This window comes from Strongylocentrotus purpuratus, unplaced genomic scaffold, assembly GCF_000002235.5.
Source record: "Strongylocentrotus purpuratus isolate Spur 01 unplaced genomic scaffold, Spur_5.0 spur5_scaffold_13, whole genome shotgun sequence".
In the NCBI taxonomy this organism is placed as follows: Eukaryota; Metazoa; Echinodermata; class Echinoidea; order Camarodonta; family Strongylocentrotidae; genus Strongylocentrotus; species Strongylocentrotus purpuratus.
In genome coordinates, this window is record NW_022145598.1 from 14,200,792 (window position 1) to 14,217,653 (window position 16,862).

Genomic DNA, 16,862 nt, shown 5'->3' on the forward strand with positions numbered 1-16,862 from the left:
GAAAAGAGGGAAGAAGTAGATCGGGGGGGGGGGGGCAAAAGGACTTGCCTCCCAGGCTGTTGCCCTCCCCCCCCCCCCCAATCAAAAAATAAAAGAAGGAAGGAAAGGGAAAGAAAAAAGGAAAAGAGGAGATACAGGGAAGGAAAAAGAGGAAGAAGAAAAGAAAAAAAAGGGATAACGACACAACAAATCGTCTTCTTTCTCTAATGATTTAATGAAACGTAAGCTTCCGCTTAGCGCGGGAGGGGGAAAACTAAATTCAGACGAGGATTATTTTGGGGGAACGGTACAACAAATCGTCTTCTTTCTCTAATAATTTATTGAAATGTCAAAGCTTCCGCATTTCGCGGAGGAGGGAGGGGGAAACTCGCCCCTCCCTGCACCCACCCATTACGAACCAATATTTGGCTCGCATAATTTCAAATTTTGCCCCCCCCCCCCCTAAGAAATCCTGGATCCGCACCTGATATATATACAACGGCAACAGTTTCAATATAAAATGTAAGTTCTTCTTACTTAAATCATTGGTCTGGAAACAATTATTTGCCCATTGTTGTGTATTGTATTACATTTTCACTGAAAATGAACATTGTAATGCAATTTTCGAGTTTCCCAGGTTTATTTAGGAGAACAGAAGATTGATATTGTTTAGTTGTACGATAGCATCACTCAGTTTGATTTGATTTGATTTGAGATATATCTCATTAAAAAAGAGTAAAGGCTTTACAGTATCAAACAAACCTACACTATTAAACTTCAAGCTCACCCACACATGATTTATTGCGACACTTTCAAGGCTACTTATTATTTCAAGTTCATGTATATACATAAGGCTACAGCTTCAATATTAAACGTAATCAAATCATTGGTCTGGAAAATGTTAATGCCCATTGTTGTTTATTATACAACATTTTCCATAACGATAAATATACATTGTATAATGCAATTTTCAGGAAAACCATACTTGTCATTACTGTTATATGTGTTATATGATACTAAAGCAAATCGTTTCGCTTATCGATAAGATAAATCAATGTGAAGTACGTGTCAAATAATGAAATCATTACGTGCTATTTTTAACCGGACTAGACATTGGAAATGTATAAAAAATGTATACACTATTGACAGCAAGCACGTTTTTCAAACAAAGAATTCAGAAATTGAACGACATTGCACATTTTAGTCTACACGGCATGCTCTACACCAGGCCTTCTCAACTGGCGGCGCGCGCGCCACTTGTGGCGCTTGCGATCGGTCGGAGTGGCGCGCTGCTGTTCCAAACAAATAATAAAAAATAAATAAAGATGAAAAACGAAAAATAAAAGAAAGAAAAATTTTTAAAATGATATTTTAAAATTAAAAACTCAGCAAAATCAAAAAGTCGCAGTCAAATTTGAGCACAACGTGTAAGCAAGCCATTTTGTTTGTTTGATTTTCACTTGATTTTGACATTTTCCGTGTTTATTGCACGAAAATAACTACATGTAAATTAAATTCCTGTGTAGATTTTAGCCAGGGATTGTATGAAATTATGATTGATATTTTATGGAACAAAAAGGTGTTAAAAATGCCACATCTGGGCCTTAAAAAGCCCTAAAATCCACTAGCTTCCGGGGGCTTCGCCCCCTGGACACCACTCGGTATCGGTTCGGTCGCTACGCTCCCTCGCAACACAGTCACCAAACATACAGGTTGGCACTTTAACCTCAATAAATTTTTGTTTTGGCACTTCTAATTAACTAGTTGAGAAGGCCTGCTCTACATTCTTAGTTGGACTGTAAACAGTTATCTTCTTAAGTCTTCCATATAAATATAAATTTAAAGGAGGTCAATAATCATTATGAAAACACCACTTTCGCAAGGTTGACACATCAATATATATTGTGCACACATGTAACAATGTGATTATATTTTTTCTTGGGGAGGGGGGAACCGGAGGAAGGCAATCCATAAATGGACTGATATGTGAACATTAATATTGATAGGTCGCTTCACAAAAGGGGCATACAAAGTCCTTTTTTGTGGATAGTTTTTTTAGCAAAACACAAAATAGGTGGAGCCAACGTCCACACAGGTCACATCGCACCCATGGAGGTTTTGGCCCGAATTTACAAAGGAGGTTTGTCGACAAATCTAGGTTTATGTGCTTCATATGACGCGTTTCGATGCGTTTCAGACCAAGGTTTAGACAAACCTTTGTCTGAAACGCGTCATATAATTATGACGCGCATAAACATAGGTTTGTCTACAAACCTCCTTTGTGAATTCGGGCCTTTGTGAATTCGGGCCTTTGTGTTTGTGTCCTTCCCAGGCTTTTTACACGACACATTTTTTTCCCCATGTCTTTTGCGAGATGCCCCACATTCCGGGAATTTATTCTCTTGGACACAGCTAGAGCGTTCTGCAATTGAAAGCGAAATGTGCGAGTCAGGGGCGGCGATCCCGGGGGAAGGACGGGGTACACGTCTTTCCTCAATTTTCTGAGGGGGGTTGTCCCCCATGGATAATTTGAAAAAGTGCACACCAACAAAATGTATAGCAAATACTGACTAAAGACTGCAACACGCTTTAAGGCTCCGGTGGGCCCAAGAGTACAGCGTTTAGACTAATAGAAATGCTAAAATCTTCTCACTCGGTCGCTACGCTCCTTCGCATAATATCCTAAAAATATACAAGTAAATATTGTAGAAAATATGTATTCTGTTGGTATCACGTATATACAGTTTACACTGTATGTTAACAAGATTAAAAGTTATAGAAATAGATCAGTGTTCCAAAAATGAATATTCAGCTTGCTCTTTTAAGAAGTCCCTTCCTGCTCAGTACTTATTAAAATTTACCTAGTAAATATTTACAACCCTTCGGACTGCACACTAGATATCGGCAAAGTAAAAGTGAAGCGTGACAAAAGTATATTGCTTGTTTTTATGCTGTAGTTTTGCTAAAGAATGTAATTTTGTAACACAACAAAACTTCAAAAACCTGTGAGGGGTTTACATATAAGACTTATCATACAGCTTTATGGGGGTAGTCCCTTCCGTCACCTCCGCCTCTTTCACTGGCGTACTGATAGGGGGGGGGCAGTAACCCCCCCCCCCCCCCAAATACAATTTAAACATGGGTTATTTTTAATTTGATACCAGTGATTTACAAGTATTGCTAAAATGGCAGTATTTTTCCATGAGCTCCCGGGGCTCTACCCCCTGGAACCCACCAATTGCCCTAAGGCGGGCTCCTGTTTGCTCATATGGCCGTAATTAAATGCCTAAAGTCCTTGAGCTTTGGGGGGGCTCTGCCCTCTGGACTCAACCAAGGGGCCTATTAAAGGCGGGTCCCTAGATGCGTAATTTGGTGCCCAAAAGCCCTTCCGTTATGTATTTCTTATGTATATTTCTTATGTATTTCTTAGTCTTTCTTTCTCCATATCCTCTGCACTCTCCTTTATAATTTTTTTGTTTTCCCTTTTCTATTACCTTCCCTTCTCTGGGTATACGTGCTTGTACATGTACTATATATGGCTAAACAGTTTTGTAAAAAAAATATGCGCGAACGGTCAAGGAGTAAGAAGAAGGCAAAAAGAGAACAAAGACGGCATCCATGGAAGCCATGTGAGAGTGTCCACTTTTTTCGCTTTTACTTTCACCCTTGCATTCTTCCCTGAATCAGAGTTTTCTCACACCTTGTTGACTCGTGCAGGTTATGATCTTGTGTGTGTGTGTGTGTTTGTGTGTGCGTGTGCGTGTGCGTGTGTATGTGTGTGTGTGTGTGTGCGTGTAACGAAATAACGTATACAATAGCTTGGCAATTATCATGGTTATGAGAAACAATGTGAAAGGAAATGAGAGAATAATGGTCGCGTAGCTTAAATCAAAGTTCCCCATTGCAGTCCTCTCTTTTTTGATATTTTTGCATTTTGTTTTCTTAAGAGGTGTAGCGCCAGAAGAAAGAAGAGGAAGAAGAAAAGAAACGGGTGAAGAAGGAGATCGGGGGGGCGAAAGGGCCTTGCCTCCCCTTGCACCCCCCCCCCCCCCCTTCAATAAAAAATAAGAGAGAAGGAAGGAAAGGGAAAGGGTAAGAGGAGATAAAGGGAAGGAAAAAGAGGAAGAAGAAAAGAAAAGAAAGGGGATATCATTTGCAATTTTCCCACCGGTGGATCGAGGAGGGGCAAAAGGCCCTTACCTCCCCCCGCCCCCGCTATAACAAAGAGAGAAAGAAGGAAAAGGGAAAGAGGAGAGCTAAAAGGGAACAAAAAGAGGAAGAAGAAAAGAAAAGGGTGAAAAGAACGGGAGATCAGTTCCGGTTAATCCTGCCAACAACGTGTGGATCGGGGTGGGGGCCGAAAGGCCTTGCCCCCCCTCCCAACCCCCCCCCCCCCCCTCAGCAAACCTTAAGGAGGAGAGAAAGGGAAAGAAGAAAAAAGAGAAAGAAGAAAAGGGGGCACTGGCGTACTGATAGGGGGGGGGCTTGGGGGAATTCAAATTCAAACGTGGTTTATTTCTAATTCCATAACGGTGGCTTACAAATAATGCTGAATTCTTTTCGAGATTTTTCCTCAGTTTTTAGTAAATTATACTTTTGTATGCGTTTGTTGGAAAATGACAAATTCCTAAATTTACAGCCAGGCAAGAAATATGATTCTTGAGAAAAGTTAGGGCCCGGGGATCGGCTGGAATCGCAAGCCTCGAGCTCCCCCCCCCCCCCTCCACTTTTTTTGAAAAGGTATAGTAAAGAGAAATAGAAATAAAGAGAGCAAGACAGAAAGAATAGTTAACTAGCTGCTCATCTGACCGAAATTAAACACCTAAAAACCCCTGAGCTTCCGGGGTTCCGTCCCTTGCACCCCGCCTAGGGCTCTAGACTCCCCTGGATGCTAATCTGACAGAAATGTCATGCATAAAACCCCTGTTTTCTGGGGGCTTCGCCCGCTGGACCTCACGCCAATTAGTGTCCTGCCAGTGTCACAAATAAGGTATAAAAAAGGGGGAAAAAATAGAGAGAAGAGGAAAGGAAGAGGACGTAGGGAGAAAAAGGAGTAGACAAAAAACATCTTTGAAATTCAGACAAGGATTAAGAGTCGAGAACGGTACAACGAATCGTTTTCTTTCGTCAATGATTTAATGAAACGTAAAAGTTTCCGCGCTTCGCGCGGGAGGGGAAAATTGCATTCAAACGAGGATAATTTTCGAGAACGCTATAACGAATCGTCTTCTTTTACTAATAGTTTAATGAAACGTCAAAGCTTCCGCGCTGCGCGGAGGGGGGGGGCTGAATTTAGACAAGGATTAAGAGCTCGGAGAATGGTACAACGAATTGTCTTCTTTCTTTTATACTTTAATGAAACGTCATATATAGCTTCCGCGCTTTGCAGAGTAGGGAGGGGGAAACTCGCCCCTCCCTATTATTATTATTAAAGTTTGCAAAACGGGCTGATTGATCACGACTCCGGACACAAAACTACGAAACAATGCTGTCAAATATATAAACAAATTTTCAGATTATAATCTAATATTTATATTAGATTATATGGTAATATTCATATATATATATGTATACACATACACAACGTATATATATAGATATATATATATATAGTTACATGTATGTACATACACATAATACCGTATCCGGACACGTACCCCCTGGACATCCAACCCCGGATAACCATCCCCGGTAAACTACCTCCTAGGACAACTACCCCCTAGGCCAACTACCCCCTAGGGCAACCACCCTCTAGGACGACTAGCCCTGGACATCCACCTCCGGATAACCACCCCCAGTCAACTACCCCCTAAGGCAACCACGCTCTAGGACGACTAACCCCGGGACAACTACCCCCGGACAACTACCTCAGGCAACTACACCTTAGGGCAACTACCCCTAGGACAATTCCCCCGGACAACTACCTCCTAGGACAACTACCCCCTAGGGAAACTACCCTCTAGGACGACTAACCCCTGTACATCCACCCCCGATAACCACCCCCAGTCAACTACCCCCTAGAACAACTACCCCCTAGGAAAACTACCACCCATGGCAACCACCCTCTAGGACGACTACCTCCGGGACAACTACCCCCGGACCACTATCCCTTAGGACAACTACCCCCTAGGACAACTAACCCCCGGAAAACTACCCTCCAGGACAACTACCCCCTCGGAAAACTACCCCGGACATCTAACCCCGACAAGTACCCCCTAGGGTAGTTGTCCTATAGGATGGTTGTCGTAGGGGGTAGTTGTCTGGGGGTAGCTGTTTGGGGGTAATTTTCCGGGGGAAGTAGTCTGGGGTAGTTGTCCTAGGGGGTAGTTGTCCTACGGAGAAGTTGTCAGGGGGTAGTTGTCCTGGGGGTAGTCGTCCTAGAGGGTGGTTGCCCTAGGGGTAGGTGTCCGGATACGGTATTATATGTGTACATACATGTAACTATAATACTTATATTTTTTATAAACATATATATGAATATTAGCATATAATCTTAAATATCGTTTATATGTTTGTCAGCATTGTTTCGGAATTAGCAATTTTTTCTGTTGGGGACCGGGGAAAATGCAATAAATAATTGATAATTTATTGCATTTTCTTTGTTCATTATTATTTGTGGGGGCTGCCTCCTTACCCTAGCACCCGCTGCGTACAGTCATGATTCAGTGGTAAAGCAATAGCCTCGTAACTGTGAGGCCCCAGAATCAAAACCGTGTCGATGTGCTATTTTAGTGCCCTTTCGTGAGACATTCATCCCCATTATTGTCAGTTATGAGGTAGATCCCCTAGTTAATAAGCATAGAAGCAAACCCATGCTTTAGCAGTTACATAAAACAAACACTTGCAAATTATTGTTCAATTAAATCTAAGAATGTATACCATTATTTAGATCTATTAGGAATAAATCATTGTTAAAATCATTCCATAAATTAGGATAGACAAATATCATTCCATCTTTATGACCAACATTGTATATACACATATATTACAAAAACAATCTATACAGATTTTCGTCATCTTTTAGTTCATTCCCCCTTTTGTCTCTCTGCCCCCTCTCTTTCTCTCTTTATCTCCATTTATCTTTCTCTCTCTCCCTCTGTCTCTCCCTCTTGGCTTCTTGGATTTGATTTTCTTAACGTAGACCTTTTGAATAGTTCTGTCTCGACAATCGAAAAAAAGAAAAGAATTTAAATTATTTCTTCACACAGAAAAATGAATATACGAATATACCGTTTTATTTGAATTGTATGGTTCATTGAAATACTGAACCTGGCAGCGCGTAGGATAAATGACTTTTAGTTTACAGTCATGATTAAAGAAACTTCACTTGCACATCATGGTTTCAAAATTATGGACACGACGTGGAAACATTAAAAAGAACATTCAGCAACAACAACAAAACTAAATATTTTTAAAACAGGTTTAAATCATGTTTTTAATAATAATACAAATAATTGTTTCTGATCAAGGGATTTTACTAAATACTGATTAGAGCGGTGATTCAACAAATACAACAAATGTATTTGGAACAATTACATATATACATAGAGCTCTTATGCCTAGGTCACATTTCCTCTACGGCTAGGATATGGTGGCCGTACGCCCCCGAGATCGAGAGATAATAGCGGCGGCCGCAGAGAATCTGCGGTGGGCTCAGGGTCACCCTAGGGCGTTTCTCTATCTTTACAGGACGTACGGGTCGCCATGTTTTCATTTCTAGGTTCGCCGTAGCGATTAGACACGCCGTAGCCATGCACTTAGAGCCTTCCACGGCGACCGTACGTCGGGCGTACGGTGGCCTTGCGTTTTATACTCCAGGGGTGAAGCGGTAGCATTAGTATGGTCGCACGGTCACCGTATAATCCCTCTTCGGCCACCTTGCGGGCACCTTGTCCAAACGCTACGGCCGCCGCAGGAACGCCCTAAGATCACAGTGTGTCATCATTTCAAAGGCCATACGGCAGCCGCAGATTTTCTGTCCCCACAAATTCAAAATACGTCGTGCGTCTACCCTAACATATATGACCGCCACCGTGTGTGACTATGGGAATGCTGCGGCGGTCTTATTGCTATTGGCCGTAGATATTTTAGACCGCACGGCCGCGGCGGCAAATGTGACCTAGGCATCAGAAGTAAACATAGTAATTATAGATGTGTAAAGATTGGGCATAAGATGATCAATAGCAATGTTATAAAAGACAAGGACATAATAATAGCATCAGACTTTCGTGGCTTGAGCAGCACATCCTGTCCAAACCAAATCTGCATCAGCCCCCCCCCCCCCCGATCTGAGTGGCGCCTTTAGTGAGCGCTACAAGTCTGGCCGCGGAGTTCTCTAGTTGTCAGAAGCGTTGCAGCTTGTAGTTAGGAAGATGTATCAGAAGAGAATTGCAACATTCCAAAATTCTAAGCGGGAAGAGATGAGTGAATGAATCATGGTTTCAGTAGCCTTGCGTGGCAGGAATCCCGTAGATGTGCGAAAGGTTGCAGAGTTGGCATCTAATTGCTGGGATACATGATGATTTCGGCATGTTCGAATCGATGACAACACCACTGTTCCGGCATTTATTTGTAGGGCTGATCTGATCATCACAAAATGTAACATAAGGAATCACATATATATAAAGGTCTCAGGATGATGTGTGATGTATATACTTGTTACATTAAACAAAGACCAAACTTCATGAAGTGAAATATTTGTAGGAATGAGTAGGTCATAATGTAAACTGATTTTCTACCAGATGCATGCAAACTTTGGGCTCGACTGTAAGGATATGTTGAGATAATTGTAAGAATTATTCGATAATCTGAGGAAATATGGTAATGAACTTTTACGCTGTCAGCTTAACTTTGGGTGTCCCATCCCTTTGGGTTTCTAATGAGGCAGGTCTCCAGACAGGTACGTTGATTCTCTCAAGTGGTTTGCTACCAAGGATCATATCAGATGCCTTCTCTGCTATCATAATGACTGTAGCATTGGTGTTCCCGCTGCAGATGCTGGGCATAATGGACGCATCAACAACTCTGAGATTCTCCAGTCCAATGACTCGGGTGTTGCTGTCAACAACGGCCATAGGATCCTCTTCAGAACCCATCTTGCAGGTAGAGACTGGGTGGTAGATAGTTTCCCCTTTGGCACGGATAACGGCATCCAGCTCAGAATCAGTCTGGACAGATGCCCCTGGTGTCACTTCCTCTCCTCGGAACTCATCGAAGGCTTTCTGCGCAACGATCTCTCGAACAAGCTTGACACTTTCTCGTTGATCCCTACGGTCACTCTCAGTGTCAAGGTAGTTAGGATCAATTATAGGATACTCTGTAGGATCACGAGACTTAAGCTTTATGAATCCCCGGCTGGTCGCTCTCAATGTGTTGACATGAATCTGGAAGCCATGGCAGTCGCCCGGTACTTGCCCATGCTGATGAGCGATTGATGGCACAAAGTGCATGTGGATATCAGGATGCTTTACTCCAGCACGACTCCTTATAAAAGCACCAGCTTCGACATGATTCGTGGCCGCGAGACCTTTCTGGAACATGAACCACTCAAGACCGATGGCTATCATAGTGAGAGGATTTTTCCACTGGGCACTGTACAGTGTAATGGGCTTCGTACAGGTATATTGGACATAGAGCTGAAAGTGATCTTGGAGGTTCTGTCCTACACCGGGAAGATGTGCAACCACTGGGATGCCGAGCGCTTTCAACTCATCTGCATTTCCCACACCAGACAACATTAGCAACTGAGGCGAATTGACTGTCCCCCCAGATAGAATCACTTCTTGTGAGGCTCTTGCAACCTTCTTTCCCTTTTTACAGGTGAACTCAATACCTATCGCTTTTGTTCCATCAAACAAAACTCTATCGCATAATGATCGTGATTGGATCGTCAAATTTGTCCTTTTTCGGACATCGGCTGTTCGAAGGTATGCATTGGATGTATTCCATCGTATCCCCTTGTGAACCGTCATATCCAAGTATCCAAACCCTTCTTGCTGATACCCGTTCTCATCGGATGTGTATGGATATCCGCATTCCATACCAGCTTGGACGAAAGCATCGAAAAGGGGATTTTTGGATTTGCCCCTGCAGACATGAAGTGGGCCATCCCCTCCTCTGTAGTCATCTCCACCACGCTCGTTACACTCCATGCGTTTGAAGTACGGCAGACAATCCGCGTAAGACCATCCTGTGGCGCCCTCTGTCTCCCACCTATCGTAATCATCAGCATGTCCTCTGACGTAGACCATTCCGTTGATGGATGAAGTGCCCCCTAGGACCTTACCTCTTGGCCAGAATATCTCCCTGTTGTTCAAATTCCTTTGAGGAACTGTGTGGTAATACCAGTTGTAGGTCTTGCTACCGAGAGGGTACATCAGGGCAGCAGGCATGTGGATCTTCCAGGTGTGGTCTTTGCGTCCGGCTTCCAGAAGAAGAACCTTGTTTGTAGGGTCGGCAGAGAGACGGTTGGCCAGAACACATCCTGCAGACCCCGCTCCAACGATGATGTGCGTGTACTCATCATTATCCCTTACCCTACTTAGAACGCTCAATGACTTCCGATGCTGGTAATGTGAAGTAGCAGGAAGAATAGACAGTTTCCTCAAGCTGTTTATGCCTGTATAGAAAGATAGAAAGAAAGATATTTACTGATTGAAGTGATAGAAGTTCTATATATACATGTAGTATTACGACATAGCGCTACAAACATTAAAAAAAAACTAAATACTTATAGGTGATTTTTCCATTTTAGTTTGATTTGAGTCTTTTTATTCATTTAAAACACAACCATCCTCCAAACCAATGAAGAATTCAGTATTAGCAATGACAATGCATTTTGCGACTTTTCACATTTAAATTGGGCCCCCGTTCAGGTGTACTGCATGGTTCAAGGACAACTACCCCCTACGACAACCATCCTTTATGACAACTACCCCCGGGATAACTACCCCCGAGGCAACTTCCCCCGGTCAACTACCCCCGGACAACTACCCCCGGACAACTACACCCCAGACAACTAACCCCTAGGATAGTTGTCCGGGGGGTAGTTGTCCTAAAGGATGGTTGTCGTAGGGTGTAGTTGTGGGGGTAGTTGTCCGGAGAGTAATTATCCGGGGGTAGTTGTCCTAGGGGTAGTTGTCCAAGGGGGATAGTTGACTGGGGGTGGTTATCCGGGGGTGGATGTCCAGGGGGGGGGGGGGGGGTGTCCGGATACGGTACTGCACATCCCATGATTACATAATCATTACAAGATGCACCATTGTAAAGGGAAATAACAAGGGTTTTCATGATACCAAAGCATGAAACTAGTAACAAGAGAAAAATCAACGCTCAATATTGAATTGCAGAACTTTTTGTTGTGTTTATAAGGAAGATTTTTTTTCTTCTTCCAGTTACCTTCCCTTTACGCGGTATTAAAAAGGACCATTTAGTTGTACCCCGGCCCCTATGATTTATACCTACGACATTGTTGATTCTTAACCAACCAGGATGTATACTAAATCAATCAGGTAATACGAATACATGCAGTCGTCGTTTTAGACGCCTCTTGTACACCCATATGACTTTCTTAATTCTTTCAACAATTGATTTGATTTTGATTTGATTTGATTTGATTTATTTACCAACACCAATTGTACAGTAATACATTTCATACAATGTGTTTACATATACAAGAAAATAAACTATTGGTTGGTAAAAGGGGCAAGATAATAGCATATGTGCTAGTTAAGCCCTGCCCACAGCTGATCAAAGTACGTTGGTAAAAATCACTGAGTTTAGAAAACGTAACAAAACCTTTAAAATGAATTTATTATTACAATTAAGCGCTAGTTTAAAATAAGAAAAATTTATTCAATGTCTTACAAGGCACCAACTGATAAATGTAACTAATATAATTTGTGTAAACATGCAGATTATTAACTTGATATAAAAAAATAAAAAAAAAGTTATATATTTCCGAAAAATCAACTCGGGTAACTTCAAAACCCGATTATATGCCATATAGACATCATATTCAGATTACGCGTCATTGACATGTCCGCACATATTTTATAGGTGACGCAAATGGATATTAGAGACTTTTAGATTTGCACGTCAACATAGTGGACTGCTACGTGTGACGTTCTTTTAAGGCACTAAAAGGACGTCATACGACGGTAGCAGTCCACTGTGTCGACGTGCAAATCTAAGTCCCTATAGAAAAAGATCGGTTTACTAATATTCAAATGCACTAGGTCCCCGGGAATTTTATTTATTTATTTATTTATTTATTTCTAATATTTTGACAGGGTAGCCCATTCACCAACAAGTAGTGGTCTTCCATGGGGCCCTGAATGAACATATTTACATCGTTTATAACATTTATACAGAATGATTCATTCCCGGGGACCTAGTGACGACGTATTCCATTAACCTCTTATTAATGAATGAACCAGGGGCGGCGATCCCGGGGGGGAGGACACGTCCCCCCCCCCCCTCAATTTTTTTAGGGGGGGGGGGGTCGTCCCCCCTCAAAATTTGAAAAAAGTGCCAAAAAAATGTATAGCAAATACTGACTAAAGATTGCAACACACTTTTAGGCTCTAGAGGGCCAAAGAGTGTAGCGTTTAGACAAATAAAACTGCAACATTTTTCTCACTCGGCAGCTACGCTCCCTCGCATAATCTCCTTCAAAATGTATAAGTAAATACTGAGAAAAGTAAAGTGTGAAAAATTATATTCCTTGTTTTTATACTATAGTTTTGCTAAGGAATGTAGTTTTTTAATACAACCAACTTCAAAATCTGTGAGAGGAAAGTCACTTCCGTCACCTTCACCCCTCTCATTCACTATGCTCCCTCGCACTCGCATATTGATGGGGGGGGGGGGGAGAAGGAGCTTTGGGGAAGTTCCCCCTCAAAAAATTAAATTCAAACGTGGTTTATTTCTAATTCGATACCAGTGATTTACAAATGTTGCTGAAATGACATTTTTCCCTGAGCTTCCGGGGCTCTGCCTCCTAGACCCCACCAATGCCCTAAGGCGGTCCCTGGATGCTCATCTGATCGTAATTAAATGCCTAAAACCCCTGAGCTTCTGGAGGCTCAGCCCCCTGTACCCTACTACAATTAGTGACCTGCATGTCAGTGCAAGTCACAAATAAGGTATCAAAATATGCTACTCTGACCGTAATTAAATGCCTAAAACCCCTGAACTTCCGAGGGCTCTGCCCCATGGATGCTCATCTCACCTTAATTTAATGCCTAAAACTCCTGAGCTTCCGGGGACTCCGCCCCTTGATGCTCATCTAACCTTAATTAGATGCCTAAAACCCCCGAGTTTCATGGGGCTCCACCCCTTGACCCCCGCCAGGGATTTGCCCCTGGACCCCACGCCAATTTACGCTCCATTGCTTCGCTCGCTTTGCTCTACCTGATCGTAAATACTTAGCCCCCCCCCCCCTACCCACTTTGAAACAAACGTTGCCAGGGCCTGCGTAACATGTGAGAGTGGGGGTAATGCGGTTTTTTTCTCCCCCCCCCCCCGAACGTTTTTGCTCATTACGCCACTGCTCCCTCGTCCCTCACATTTCGTCCCCCCCCCCCCGGTCATGAAAAGAAATCGCCGCCCCTGGAATGAACTACAATACTATGAATCCAGTCTACATTCATTACTCGTTGTTATGTCGGGTAGTCAATAATAACCTCTTTAAACAGTAGGCCTATATGCATACAATTTGAATATGTTAGTAAACTGGTTTATTACCCTAGCATGATTTTTCGAAAGTACATTTTGATATGGTGTTCAATATATTAATCATATACACGTTTGCGAATTATTATGACTGTACTGTGTCCTATCGTGCACATTTCTGATATGTATTCTTCGGATTTTATTTCCAAACATCTTAATGGTATAGACCAGTTTTGAAATTTCGCTCATTACGCCACTGCTCCCTCGTCCTTCACATTTCGTCCCCCCCCCCCCCGGTCATGAAAAGAAATCGCCGCCCCTGGAATGAACTACAATACTATGAATCCAGTCTACATTCATTACTCGTTGTTATGTCGGGTAGTCAATAATAACCTCTTTAAACAGTAGGCCTATATGCACACAATTTGAATATGTTAGTACACTGGTTTATTACCCTAGCTTGATTTTTCAAAAGTACATTTGCTATGGTGTTCAATATATTAATCATATACACGTTTGGGAATTATTATGACTGTACTGTGTCCTATCGTGCACATTTCTGATATGTATTCTTCGGATTTTATTTCCAAACATCTTAAAGGTATAGACCAGTTTTGAAAACGCCCCCTCTCAAAAAATTAAATGTAAAAGCTCTTATTACCAATCATGTGGAAGAATATGTTTTGACTAATACGTGATGATACAAATTTAGCCGGGAAACCGCTTACTAATTGATATATTTGGTAAATTATCATATCGATCCGACCTGGATAGACATCGCGAAAGCACTTCAACATTAAACATTTGGGCATAGGCCCTATATTTCTGTTTGTTTTTTTCAAATTTAAGTTGAAGTATTGCCAACTAGACCTCTGAAGGCAATATTTAAGCAATATCGAATGGATATTTTGCACCCCAAAACCCTTGAACCGCAATTTTACCACTACCGGTCTATATCTTCAATTCTGGTTGTCTCTCCCCTCCTTCCATATGGAATTTATTTTTAATACTGCACGTACCTTGTCTAATCGAGGCCAACGTCAGGTTCATGGTGACTTCAGGATCAAACCAATCATACCACAGAATAAGAAATAAAGATTTTATTACGGAAGGGCTTCGCAATAATCAAATCATTGCTAGACGGATGATATATAGTACTTTGTTGACTGAACTTTGATCCATAGGTAATAATGTTATGTACGTGCGAGTGCAAGGAGGTGTCACCTCCCCGTTTGGTATGTGTCATAAAAATGCGTGCTTGTCTGCGATACGGTGTCGTTGTTATAGTATCCATACTATGTTGAATCAGGGATATGAGAGTTAGAGGGGCATACAAATCACACGATTCTAGCATGACCGAACTCTATTTTATATTTGTTTTATAATAAATTATGTTAATTTTGCCTTTGTCGCATATGAGAAAGAGGGGAACAACGGCAGGGATCAAAGGTTATCTTTGGCCTTTACCAACAAGTTTGACAATACATCCTGAACTTCGCAGAAAGATAATATTGAGGACACGGGCTGATTGCATGATCAAGCCGACCCAATAACAAGAGGAGGGGCGGGGCACAATTGCAAAACCCTAATTCATACTCACCACGGGCGGATCTAGGGGGGGGGGGGTTTCGGTGGTTTAACCCCCCCCCCCCCTCCTCTCCCGTGGGCGGCCAGGTGAAAAAAAAGGGGGAAAGGAAAAAGAAGAAGAAAAAAAGTAAGACAGTAAAACGGCGCGATTTTCGGAAAATCCTGGAACCGCCACTGGGTCACCCCCCCCCCCCCCCCTTGGCAAGAAGCTAGATCCGCCCCTGCTCACACTATGTTATAGGTACCTGGTAGAACCATCAAAATGGCAAGAAATATGGGGGAAGCCAAAAATCTTATTTTGAAAGGATCTGTGCTGATTTGATTTCTGAATAGCAGACGTATTTACTTTTTTTCAAACAGTCTACGCCGTCTTTGTCAAACGTTTGTTTTGTAAAATTGTCTAGTGTATATAAACGCCGGATATAAACTCGACGGAATTTTCCAAAACCGAAACGCATGTATTTAATGTATATTTTTTTACTTTAGCATGCCTGAATGTGATAGACCACTAACGCGTGCTTTGTGCTCTCACACACACAAACACACTTACCAACACAAAAAACGTATCAAATTTCATTTCAATGAATTCCATATTTCTGCTCGCTTGCAACCCCGTTTCCGTCATCTCTCTTTATTTTACTCCAGCTTACTCTCTCCATCCTTCCAACCCGTTTCTCTCTCTCGTGTATGCATCCATGATTCTCTCTTTTTCTCCTTGTCTCTCTCTCTCTTCTTCTTCTTCCTCCCAGCTATCTCCTCCCTCTTCATTTCTCTCTCCGCCCCCTCTCTCTCTTCTTCTTCTTCCTCCCAGCTATCTCCTCCCCCTTCATTTCTCTCTCCGCCCCTCTCTCTCTCTCTCTCTCTCTCTCTCTCTCTCTCTCTCTCTATTTCCCTGTCTATTTATGTCTGTACTCGTCTTTTGCACATTCTTCCGATAAATTTGCTCTTTCTTTCCGCCTGTTCTCCCATTTGATCTTTAAACTTTCCTTCCTCGTGAATTATATTTACATACCCTGCTTTTCACTCTGATATCAGAAAATGTGTTTTCCCGGAGCACAATAATATGAAACTTAGCATGTCGTTTTGGAGAAAGGATGACTCCAGGTGAAATTTAATCTTGAGATGAAACATCATATTCCAAAACTTAACTAAGATGCTCTACATGGATGTAATACCTATTTTTAAAGCATTTCTGCTCTAGTTTGGCCAGGAGGGATTAGACCTCCCTGTAAGGCCACTGACAGGTGGCTATCTTATCAAATCAGCTCTCAATTAACATAAGAAAAAGGGGATCATGGGGGACCAACGGGTACCGCTTAGGCATTGTTTGCTATTATAGCGGGCGCAAGTAGCTATAAGCAGTCAGAGCAATATGTACACAGAATTTGGCCAAACCGGTTTGAGTTGGTCACAATATGGCGACTACTGCTCTGTTGGGCAAGCATAAAACAAAATATACGCCACATTGTGACCCAGTGAAACCAAGTTGACCAAACTCTCCTAATTAATGGCCCTGCAAGTAATGCAGTCCCGCTTTAAATGCCTTTTACTTCGGTTAATTTTAGCTGAATACAGTAGTATTTATTTTAACAAAACCGAGATAGAGACAAACCATGGAAAAT

General features: G+C 42.2%; 1 protein-coding gene across 1 annotated transcript; it reads right to left on the reverse strand.

Annotated features, from left to right (window-relative positions):
* Window positions 1-7,192: 7,192 nt before the first annotated feature.
* Window positions 7,193-14,928, reverse strand: LOC589191 (choline dehydrogenase, mitochondrial). Its single transcript, XM_788840.4, has 2 exons — window positions 14,673-14,928; window positions 7,193-10,597 (listed from the first exon to the last, which is right to left on the reverse strand). The coding sequence occupies exons 1-2, from the start codon at window positions 14,701-14,703 to the stop codon at window positions 8,811-8,813; spliced, it is 1,818 nt and encodes a 605-aa protein (XP_793933.2). The 5' UTR covers window positions 14,704-14,928; the 3' UTR covers window positions 7,193-8,810.
* Between the last annotated feature and the right edge of the window lie 1,934 nt (window positions 14,929-16,862).